We start from the raw sequence: 12,732 nt of genomic DNA on the forward strand, positions 1-12,732 counted from the left end.
TCATTCAGGTTGTTGAAAAATTATTTTCCTTTAACAAATTAATACTTGGCTAATGTGAAAGCTATAAGGAAAAATATTTCAAAAGTCTGGAACAGCAAGAAAACACCATGTTTTTTGTGCTTCAGCAATTGAAGAGGCAGTTTCAGTTCAGATTTAAATCTCAAATCTTCGTGGGAAACAAATGCAGAATATTTTAAAATATGTTCTCCAAATGAATTTTCCCAAATAAAACAGTCGGAATTACAGTAGCAACTTTAGTAGAGATTGAGATTCTTTGAATTTGCAATATGAAGGGGGCCAATGAAGTCTTAACAATAATTAACAGAACTGAAACATCTCAGCCTCAAGTTCTGATATTCTGTAGAAACATCAAACTCAAAATGCACTCTTCTTTTTGTGAACACTCTGCATTAAAAAGACACAGCAGCAAAGATATTTTAATACAATATGTTCATCTGGCTGAAGCATGATCACTGACACAACTGTTTTCTTTAAAACAGTCATTGTAGAATCATGGTCTCAAGGCACTCAATCAGTTTGCTTTAAGGTAACAAGTTTGATAATTTTAAAAAGGACATAATGTCATACAATTTCAAAATAAAAATAAAATCTGCCCTTTACTATTGCCCACAAAACATTGAATTGAGATCCTAATTCAAACAAGGCAAAACTGTTACTTAAAAGGATTTTCTGAACCAGTATTTTTACAAACCAAAATTTTTAAACATCAAACACTCTCAGCATGGCGCAATTTAAATTGAAACTATCCTTTTTCAACGCAAGTATTAGTACAACCTTTATTTCAACATTTCTCGTTTTTAATTTTTTTTTGCATCCTTTCACTGAAATTACACTTGGAACAAGAGAAAGCCTTCGCAGCAGACCATATGGCGTCACAATCCAAGTCACTTTCTTCCCCAAGAGCAAAGACTCACAGACATTCAAATTTTGCCATGAGGGGACTTTAATCCCTTTCTCACTTTCCTTATGGGGCTCGAACCCCACGTAAACACACACAATTCGAATTCCACTTAAAACACAGAGCTTGAATGTCACTCAGGCCCAGAGAGCTCGAGCCCCGTACCACACTGAGGACCCGAACCCTGAATCAACCCACCCAGTAGGCTCGAGGCCCAGTACCACACAGAGGACTCTAACCCCAACCAAACCCATCCCAGGGGACTCCCAACCCCAGTACTGTGCAGAGGACTCCAATCCCGACCAAACCAACCCCCCCCCCCCCCCCAAGCGGCGCAGATGACTCTAACTGCAACCACCTCACCCCCACCCCTACCCCAATGCAGTGCAGAGAACTTGAACCTCTGTCAGCCAGCGGGCTTGTCAAACTGTGTCTCTCAACTGAACTAATTATCGTTCGAGGAATCTGTAGAATACGGAGTGATTGAGCAAGAGGACTGTCTCCGGCGCACAGGAATATCGAGAGGGATCAAGGTTTAAAACATTACCTTGTGGGCCTGTCCTCTCAAGACACCAATGTTCCGGGCAGCCACTGACATCATCCAATCGTAACTAGCAGTCTGGATCCTGCTGACTACGCCAATATTGTGGTCCCGTTTCCCCCGACAGTCGAAGCAAAACACTCAGAGACAGAGTGTGACTTTACCTCCTCCATCTTTATTGATGCCCTGGAGAGAACGATTGCCCATGTGCACAGAGACATGAATTAGTGTTCTTCTCTGAAATATCAATTTCTTAATGAATTATATAATCATTTTACAGGGAGGAGCATCCAGATAAGTCAACATATATATTAATTGTGTGACCGTTAGAATCAACGGGTATCAGTAGTAAAGATTAAGCCATCTGCTGTTACACATGAATAACTGGCTTCACATAATGAATATTTTTTACCTTGTTAATTGAAGTTACATACTGAAATGCTACCTTATCTTGTTAAATGGCTCTACATAATGACTGCTTTTCCACCTTGGTAACTCATTGCCCTTGCTTCCAGCACCCCATTTCTGACTGTAAGTTCTTATCTGAGTCATGCCTAGCTGAATCTCTTGTTTCACAAAACTCAGATCTTAACTCTTTCCCTGCCTGCTTATACCCTATACACATTCTCATAGGCCAGCCTCTCTCACTCCATTCTCCGTAAACCGTTGCCTGTATTCCAGTTGTTATGCAAAGGAAGGAAATATACTGCCTTTATCTGTGTTGTTTCTAAAACGTCCTCTAAATAGTCTTATACTTCATGCACATATCCCAAACTGCTGCTGAAAAGTCAAAAGAAATAAAACTAGACAAACTTATAGACATTGGTTACTGACGCTGGCTGTGCGGTGGTTAGCACTTGCATGGTGTGAATGTTAGTCCCTGTTTGTCAGTCCAAAATTATCCAATTATTGTTGCATTTGAACAGTAACTGCTCCTTTGTATGAAGACGCATATGTGATCTGATGGTAGAGGCACAGTCATTGTTGAAGCTGAACATGCTTGGCCTAGGACACTAGCACTGCTACCTCACAGTGCCAGGAACATGGATTCACTTCCACCCTCTGGCAGCTGTTCATGTGGAGTTTGCATGTCCCCGTGTCTGAGTGGGTTTTCACCAGGTGCTCCGGTTTCTTCTTACAGTCTAAAGATGTGCAGGTTAGGTGGACTAGCTATGCTAAATTACCCATAGTGTTTACCGATGTATAGGTGAAGTGCATTAATCATGAAATGTATGGTTCTAGGGAAGGGTTAGAGAGATGGGTCTGGGTGGGATGCGCTTCGGAGGGTTGGTGTGAATTTGTTTGCACACTGTCAGGGTTCGATGACTCTGAATGTGCTTTGGGTGGAAACGTCCATTCCCAAACTGGCTGAGTGTTAAATGACATAATTATGAGACTGGGTCTGTGACAGACAGGGAAGGAACCAACAAGAGGCAAATCTGTTTGACCTTGACTTCAGAAAATGATGCAGGTACATCTGACCATTGCAGGTGAGGTGAGAAAGGCCATTGCAAAGTCCCTGTGAAGATAAAGTGCCAAATTTACATTGGGCATTTTATTCATGCATTATGTTCTGAGACATCTTCAATGTGCTCGGTAGGATAGCTTCAGAAGATATCTAGCAAATCAAAACTGATTATCAATGAGGCATCCTATGATAGTCATCACAAATATCCATATCCTCAACAATGGCAGAACTTAGCACATCAGTGCAAAGCACGAAATGCAAGTGTTTGCAACCATCTTCTGCCAGAAGTGCCAAATGGACAATCTATCTCTGCCTTCTCTGGATGTTCCCAACATTACAGTTAGAAATTTTGATCCAGTTTGGCCCACTGCACAAGTTAACAGGAAATTGTTGGAGATACCAGATACTGCAAAGGCTATGGATTCTGAAAAGTTCTGAGCAGCAGTGCTAAACATTTGTGTCCCAGAGGTAGTGTGATCTTAGCCAAACTTTTCCACTCTAGCCACAAGGCTGGTATCTGCCCAAAAATGTGGATAGATTGAGAAGGGATTTTGAAAAGGTGATGATGCAGACCAAAAGCAAAGGGATAGTACCTGAGGAATGGGAGCTATCTATAATGCAAATTCTCATAGAATTAGGGAAGGGAAATTCAGTTTTAGTTGAAATAGGTTTGAGAGGGTAGAATTTCAGTTTCATGGGCACTACTTATTTGAAAATACATAAACTGGCTGTGTTACCATTTCATCACTAGCAAGGCATCTCGAACTTTAGACTGATCAATTGGCTGATGTGATATAGGAACGCCCCCAGACAATTTTGCAGGGGGACTTGAGAAGGCAGTTAAGAGGTACTTTTCTGAAGTTTGACTTCTGTTGAATATGTTAAAGGAAAATGAAAATTAGTATGGAGGAATTTTGTCCTTGATAAATAGAAAGGGCAACCATTGAATAACATGCAGATTTTTCAAACACTTCTCATTTTGCTTGTTAAATGATAGGTTTCTAGAAATAAAGCAGCCTTCATTATTTTTAGTAGTATTGTAATGTTAGCTGATTTCAGAAAAATCATTGAAATCCAGAGAGCAAAGAGTTCCCTGGATTGTTATCAGTGAAAGGGTTATGTATAGTGTGCAGTCTAGATGAAGGATTGAATCTCACCAGAAATCACCTAATGATCAATTTGGTGAGTTTCTTGGAGGGCTTGAATCTGTAGCCTTGAGCAAGTTCTATTATGCTGCTGTGCCAAACTTGTCTCATTAATGATGCATGACCTACTTGGACATGAGGCCCTGATCAATGACCAATTCTCATCAAAACCCTGACAGACATTCCACACATTCCCTGATTGTTTGTTTGTGCTGGATCTGCAGGACTGACAACGCTCACTCGCTGGACTGTAGTGAAACTACCCTCTGACCACCCCAAGCAGATGACTAACCACATCCAAGTCGTGGACTGTAATTGTACAATGCCCTTGACTTATTATGACAGATGGCAGCTACCCTTGACTTTTCTTCATCTTTAATGAGATGTGTGCATGACTGGCTGATAAGCTCAGCGAATGATCTGTTTATCTCTGGGAAAGTCAAAAATCGTTTAAAAATGTAGGAAGCAGCAATTTTCCTTTCCGACTTCTATTATCATTGTTAACTTTAATGGGTGGCCATTAGTTGAGCCAGATTTGCTTGACCATGTCTTTTATTTCATATCTTAACTCTTGATTTTCTTTTTCTTTTTTTGTTTCTAATGCTAGTAGATTTTTTTTTGTCCAGGGCAGATATATGGACAGCTTTAGTCTTAGTTATTTTCAGTTACATAAATGTTAACTTCCTATTGGGGACAAGGCCAAGGCAGAAGAAGGGAACATTTTGTATTTGTTGAGGTATTGCTTCATTTGTGCTTTTAACCTGTAAAAAATGTAACTTTGCAGAATTCTTTACAGAGATTTACGAATTAATTTTATTAACTGTCTTCTATGACTGGTTAGCATACAAAAAATAACAAGTTTTTTTTCTCCCTTTGCATTATTGTTAAATAGCGGTCTCCAATTCATTTTCATTTTGCCAAACTTGAGAGGTGAATATACAGCAGCTCTCAATTGCTCATTTCCTTAGAGGTTCCCTGGTGAGTTGGTTCACACGTTTAGGTAATCAAAATCTTACAAGAAGTTCTGGTGCAGTATTATTGGAAATGATATAATATTTTATGTTGTGTATTTGTTTTTAATATAAAATATCTTGTGTCTGCACCATATTGAAAAGTCTATTATCAGATTTCTCTAACATTTCCTATTAATTCACCTATTTGTGCACAATTTCAAAAAGTGTGACATTGGAAAAGCACAGCAGATCAGGCAGCATTTGAGGAGTAGGAGAGTCAATGTTTTGAGCATAAGCCCTTTATCAGGAATGCCATTCTTGATGAAGGGCATATGTTTGAAACAGTGACTCTCCTGCTCCTCAGATGCTGCCTGATCTGCTGTGCTTTTCCAGCACCACACGTTTTAGTTCTGATCTCCAGCATCTGCAGTCCTAACTTTGTCCTGTTTGTGTACAATGGTAAGTCTGTCTTTTGAATGTAAAAATGAAGCTACACCCTGTCCAACCAACATAAGAGAAAGTGATAACTGCAGATGCTGGAGATTAGAGTCGAGAGTGTGGTGCTGGAAAAGCACAACAGGTCAGGCAGCAGCTTCATTCCTGATGAAGAGCTTTTGCCCGAAACGTCGATTTTCCTGCTCCTCTGATGCTGCCTGACCTGCTGTACTTTTCAAGGACCACACTCGCAACCAATGTAGGAGTCTGAAATGAAAAATTGGTGCTGGGATGTGGGAGTTGCAGGCTTGTAGAGCTAATTTTGTAACGACTGTCATGGGAAAGAGCTTTTGGGGATGGTAGCATTGATTCCAATTTTTATTCTCACTAGCACGTGGGATGAGGTGGGTGTGGGGAGAGGCATGAATTGTCTGAATACGGAGAGGTCCTAGACCTATGAAATGTGAGTATAGTCTTAGTTTGCAATGTATTACTTCCAAATTCGATTTTTCTTCTGTGAGTCTCTTTATCCTTCTCTTTCTAATAGTGCTCTGGGTGTACCCACAACTTGTATACTGCAGTAGTTCAAGAAAACAGCTCACCACCATCTTAAGGATAATTGGGATTGGACAAAAAAATACTGCCCCAGCCAATGATGCCTATTTCCTGTAAACAAATGAAGAAAAAAAACATGCTTATACCCTTGTAAGCATTATTTCATCCAAACTTCTTTGTGTCTGAACTTGTACCAAATCCCATTCATGCATCACCCCTGTGTTTGCTGACCTAAAGTGGGCTCTGATTAAGCAACATCTTGATTGAAAGATTCCTAGTATTGTTTTCAGATTGCACCATCACCTGGTTCCTAACTATCTCTATAATTTTCTCTAGCTGCAAAACACTCAGAAAAATGACATACTTCGAAAGCAGCTTCTTGCACTTTTAATAGCTAGATCTTTATCTGCCTGGGCCTTAATATCTGGAATACCCTCACTATGCTTTTCTTGCTCTGTACCTCACTTTACTCATTGAAGTGACTACTCTCAGCACACCCTTTTTGACCAAAGTTTTGATCATCTAACATATTATCTCCTTATGTGGCTCAATATTTTTTATAAGGACTGTTGACATTTTGGGAACTGAGAAAATTAATTCACAAAAGGCATAGAAAATTGAAAGATACAAAGACACTCAGTAGGTGGCAGCAGAAGGTCAGGCAAAGTATGGGAACTATTTATGGGCCAGAAACGTGTACGACTAGGATGTTGGAAAGATGAAGCCACGTGGGGTGAGCACATTATGTTGGTAGAGGTGTCAGAAGGGCCGGGACATTTGAGCTTGGTTGGAAAAGAGGAAGGTGTGTGCGCTCAGTGCAGGTGGAGGTTGTAAAAGTGCTGAGGAGGGAATAAGTGGTCAAGTAAATTAACATGGCATATGGTTTTTCAACTTAAACTTGCGAAGAAAAGTAAATATCATTGGATTTATAGATTTATTCAATTATTGAAATCAGTGTAATTAGTTTTTGTGTTCATAATCTTTAGGCTGAGTGACTTTGGATTATTTATATTACGGATGTTGAATAAAATAGCTTGTCATTTTGTGTACTGTGGAGTTTTAAACTACTCATATGAAAAATATTAATATATATTTGCAAATAAGTTAATTTGATTAGAATCACAGCTTTGTTGGCTTGCTGTCAAATGCTGAGTTTGTTTTAACTCTGCGTTTTTGCCATGCGTACATTAATGTGATTAAGTTCTGTGTGATTAGTGAAGATTCATTGCTTAAAAAAGTTCAAAATATTGAGGATGTTAGCACTGTTGAGGATGATAAAATCTACTCTGGGCTAACTTGATGCAGCCAAAAAATGTTGAAATGTCCTTCTGAACTTTTCAATGTGCCAAAGGAAAATATAGTCCAGCACAGGGCCTTTTACATTAAATCACAAAACAAAGGCTCTTGTTATCTCGTCATGCGCCATGTTAATTGAGTGATATATTGTGACAGGACATTTTGTCTGATTACTGGTCCAAGGCCCATTTGGAAGTATGTTGCTTTTCTAAGGGATGAAAATGAATGTTTAGTGAACTTTGACTTTTCTGACAACCAAATCAGTAGCAGCAGTGATATTTCTTGGGGGCATGTTATTGCCATATTTCTTGAAATGGTTTGTAGTTCAGAGGTACAAGTTCAAATAAAAATTCTGAAATTACTCATGCAATATATTAAACATATTGTACCTGTTTTAAAGTTCATACATTTGGACTATAGTCCTGGGATAAGGAATCCTGCTGCTTATTTTGGCGCTGAGAGCAGAATGTTGTGATAAGTAGATAGAAGAGGACATGCAGAAAAACAATGAATAAGAATGACTATGTTTGAATTTGTGTATTCTTTATTTTGGGGGAAACCTACTTTTTATGTTATAATAAGGAGCCAAAAACAGGAGTGCGCCATTCAGCCCTCCAATCATTCACCATTCAATGAGATCTTGGTTGATCTTTGCCCTGACTCCATTTACCTGCCTTTGGCCCGTATCCATTAATACCTTTGCTTTACAAGAAGAAAATCTATATCAGATTTAAAATCACTACTGGTCCTGCATTGATGCTGTTGTGGAAGTGTGTTCCAAACATCTACCATCCCTTGTGTGGAAGTGCTTTCTAATATCTCTCCTGAGCAGTCTCTGTCCCCTAGTTCTAAAGTATTAATTCTGTGTAAATGGGCAGAAGATAGTCACCAGTGGCGGCAAGAAATGATTTCATGTCCCTGTGTTTTTTGCATTTGCTTCCCTCCCTCATGTATCAGGAACAGTCAGGTGACCTTTTTTGCACAGGACCTGATAATAGCATGGTCTGTAATTATTTGAAATCTAGTTGGATTTAATGTATGATTTTATATAGTAACAAGATATCTCTGAAGAATTTTTTGAGTGAAAGGCTTTCTTGCACAGAATATTGAACTTTGCCATTTTAACTTGAGAATTGAGTGTTTAACAGCTGTGCATACTGCATTATATGTAGCCAAAATTCTGTCATCAAGAGAATTAGCTAGCTTGTATTGATGTACAGTATAATTATACTTTAATAGCGTTTTTGTAATGTATCATATATTGTATTGCTACTCATCACTTAACTGGAAGCTTTCAAAGAATGTCATCTCGTCTGTTATTGTTGGCCACAATTGGGATAGATGATGTATTCAACCCGCAAGCACTGAAACATACTTTTAAAGGCAAAACATGATAATTGTCATCTCCAAGGATTAATATTTAAAAACTAAGTTATGTAGGTGATGGTTACATTTGTATAAAATATTTAAATATTATCAGTGTAATATTTGGAGGAAAATTTGCAAGATCAAAAATACTCAGATTTTGAATTTTTTTAAAATTTCTGTAGGTTATCTATCATTCATTTGGTGGAACATCAAAAGGTCTTCATTTTAATAATCTGATAGTGGGGCTGGTCCTCCTGACAAGGGGAAGAGATGAAGAAAAAGCGAAGTGTAAGTACCCCAATCATCATCATTGTATGTTTAATGAAAATGTCAGCAAATTAAAACCTACATTGGTAACAATTCAACTCTATTGAAACCGTTCCCTGATTTGTAACTTGTTATGCAGAGCAGGATTTTGGTGATTTGGAAACTTGAATATTCAGGACAACTTGGATAAATATGAAAATATATTGAATATTTCCAGCAATAATTAGCCACCTATTAATATTTAGCTATCAGTATAGTGCATCTTCTAATTAGTTTTAAATCAACTTGTTCAACAATAATTCTCAACTTTCGGAGCTTCATTTCCAAAAGACATTAGCAAACTATGCAGTGAAGCACAGAAAACCTGTTTTAACTAATGTCTTATGAACTGCACTCTTGACAAACTGGAAAAATTGTATACCTTAATTACTGTGACGTTTACTGTATTATTTTGTTCAATTATTATAGTTTTTAATTTATTTACCTGAATGTAAGTATACTTATTCAATTAACTGGCCACATGAAATACCAACAGTTAATTCAAATTTGAATCAATTTCTCCTCCAATACTATGATGTAATCTCCAAGTAGTCAGTTGAGGGTCCAGGTGAGAGGCTCTGTGCTGGTAAGTTTCATTTAAGGCAAAGTTACATTATTATTTAAATGATTTATGTTGTAATAAAGGAAAATGGTAATGTGTATATATGTATTATATATCTATTATTTGGTCCGTGTTTTTAATTTAATTATGAAGGCCTCTTAATTCAAAATATTTGATCAGTAGGCATACTCCTGGCCTAATGGGTGCCAGATAATGAAAAGTTTGCTGTGCTCCCTATTATCTTTCGATTTGGAATTAATCTGCTAAGAACATTGGAACTCATTAACCTCAGAAATTGTCATGATGTGGAGGGGCTGGTGTTGGTCTGGGTGGATGAAGTCCAAAATTTCACAACCCCAGGTTATAGTCCAACAGGTTTATTTGAAAGTGCAAGCTTTCGGAGTGCCGCTCCTTTGTCAGATAGCTAATGAGGCAGGTACATAGGAAATCTTCATAGCTGAAGTCAGTATGGCTCACCATTCAGTGCTGGCTGTTCATTCGAGCATTCCAACACCAATTCCCCTGCTTTCCTTTTGCACCTAGAGTCATAGTCATATAGCCCATGTCGACCTCATTTCCCAAACTGAACCAGTACCATTTGCCTGTGTTTGGCTCATATCCGTCTAAACCTTGCCTATTCATGTGCCTGTCCAAATGTCTTTTCAGTGTTGTAACTGTACTTGACTCTATCACTTCCTCTGGCAGCTAGTTCCATATATGCATTATCCTTTTTGTGAAAATGTTGCCTCTCAGGTCCCTTTGCCTTATCGGTTTCTTAGTCAGCATTTTATGCTGTAACAACTATTAAAGAAATACCCCTGAACCATTCTCCCACTTCGTGATGATTTTAAATTGACCACCCCTCCTCACTGATATCCCCAAGCAGAGGGAGTAATGATTTTTCTCTTTATTTATTAACATCCTCATAATTTTAACCTGTACTAGATCTCTTCCCTACTTCAGAAATGCCAACTACTACTCAAATTATCTTCTCATCTAAACCTAATATTCTATCAGAATGTACAGCACGGAGACAGACCCTTCGGTTGAACTCGTCCATGCCAACCAGATATCCCACCTAATCTAGTCCCATTTACCAGCACTTGGCCCATATCCCTCTAAACCCTTCCTTTTCATTTGCCCATCCAGATGCCTTTTAAATGTTGCAATTGTACCACTTCCTCTGGCAATTCATTGCATACACGCACCACCCATGAGGAAGTTGCCACTTAGGTCCCTTTTAAATATTTCCTCTCTCACCCTAAACCTTGGCTTTCTAGTTCTGGACTCCCCCACCCCAGGGAAAAAACTTTGTCTATTTATCCTATCCATGCCCCTCATACTTTTATAAACCTCTATGAGGTCACCCCTCAGCCTTCGACACTCCAGGGAAAACAGCTCCAACCTATTCAATCTCTCCCTATAGCTCAAATCCTCCAATCTGGCAACATCCTTATAAATCTTTTCTGAACCCTTTCAAGTTTCACAACATCCTTCCAATTTGAAGGAGACCAGAATTGCACACACTATTCCAAAAGTGGCCTAACCAATGTACAGTTGCAACCTAACCTCCCAACTCCTGTACTCAATGTTTTGACCAATTAAGACAAACATATCAAACGCCACCTTCATTATCCTATCGACCTGCGACTCTACTTTCAAGGAGCTATGAACCTGCACTCCAAGGTCTCTCTGTTCAGCGACACTCCTTTGGACCCTACCATTAAGTGTATAAGTCCTGCTAAGGTTTGCTTCACAAAATGCAGCACTTCACATTTATCTGAATTAAACTCCATCTGCCACTCATCAGCCCATTGGCCCATCTGATGAAGACCCCATTGTAATCTGAGGTAACCTTCGCTGCCCACTACGCCTCCAATTTTGGTGTCATCTGCAAACTTATTAACTATACCCCCTATGTTCATATCCAAATTACATAAATGACGAAAAGTAGTGGACCCAGCACCAATCCTTGTGGCACTCCACTGTTCACAAGCATCCAATCTGAAAAAACAATGCTCCACCACCACCACTCTTCTACCTTAGAGCCAGTTCTGTATCCAAATGGCTAGTTCTCCTTCTATTCCATGAGATCTAACCTTGCTAATCAGTCAACCATGAGGAACCTTGTCGAATGTGTTACTGAAGTCCATGTAGATCATGTCCACCCCTCTGCTCTCGTCAATCCTCTTGGTTACTTGTTCAAAAAACTCAATCAAGTTTGTGAGACATGATTTCCCACACACAAAGCCATGTTGACTATCTCTAATCAGTCCTCGCCTTTTCAAATATGTGTAAATCCCGTCCCTCAGGATTCCCTCCAACAACTCACCCACCACTGAAATCAGGCTCACTGATCTATAGTTCCCTGGCTTGTCCGGAGCACCTTTCTTAAATAATAGTACCACGTTAGCCAACCTGCAGTATTCTGGCACCTCACTTGTGACTATTGATGATACAAATATCTCAGCAAGGGGCCCAGCAATCACTTTCCTAGCTTCCCACAGGGTACACCTGATCAGGTCCTGGGGATTTATCCACTTTTATGTGTTTCAAGACATCCAGCACTTCCTTCTCTGTAATATGGACACTTTTCAACATGTCATCATCTATTTTCCCACATTCTATATCTTCCATGACCTTCTCCACAGTAAACACTGATGCAACATAATTGTTTAGTATCTTCCCCCATCTCCTGTAGCTCCACACAGAGGCTCCCTGCTGATCCTTGAGAAGCCCTATTCGCTCACTAGTTGGCCCTTTGTCCTCTTCAGATTCTCCTTAACTCTGTTTGCCAAAGCTATCTCATGTCCACTTTTTGCCCTCCGAATTTCCCTCTTAAGTATACTTCTACTGCCTTTATACTCTTGTAAGGATTCACTTGATGTCTCCTGTCTATACCTGACATGCTTCTTTCTTTTTCTTAACCAAACCCTCAATTTCTCTAGTCATCCAGCATTCCCTGCATCTACCAGCCTTTCCTTTCATCCTAATAGAAATATACTATCTCTTGACTCTCGTTATCTCATTTCTGAAGGCTTCCCATTTTCCAACCCGTCCCTTTACCTGCGAACATCTGCACCCAATCAGCTTTTGAAAGTTCTTGCCTGATACCGTCAAAATTAGCCTTCTTCCAACTTAGAATTTCAACTGTTAAATCTTGTCTATCGTCTTCTATCACTAT

The 12,732-nt window shown here is 39.2% G+C and overlaps 1 protein-coding gene across 3 annotated transcripts in view; it reads left to right on the forward strand.

The window, feature by feature from the left end:
- Positions 1–12,732, forward strand: part of usp32 (ubiquitin specific peptidase 32) — a 200,992-nt gene that overhangs the window by 63,309 nt on the left and 124,951 nt on the right. For all 3 annotated transcript variants that reach the window (XM_043718522.1, XM_043718523.1, XM_043718524.1), the window contains exon 3: positions 8,863–8,968. In XM_043718522.1, the coding sequence (XP_043574457.1) occupies positions 8,863–8,968 (106 nt within the window). The remainder of the gene's footprint in view (positions 1–8,862; positions 8,969–12,732) is intronic.

The sequence above is a fragment of the Chiloscyllium plagiosum genome, chromosome 28, assembly GCF_004010195.1.
Source record: "Chiloscyllium plagiosum isolate BGI_BamShark_2017 chromosome 28, ASM401019v2, whole genome shotgun sequence".
Lineage (NCBI taxonomy): Eukaryota > Metazoa > Chordata > Chondrichthyes > Orectolobiformes > Hemiscylliidae > Chiloscyllium > Chiloscyllium plagiosum.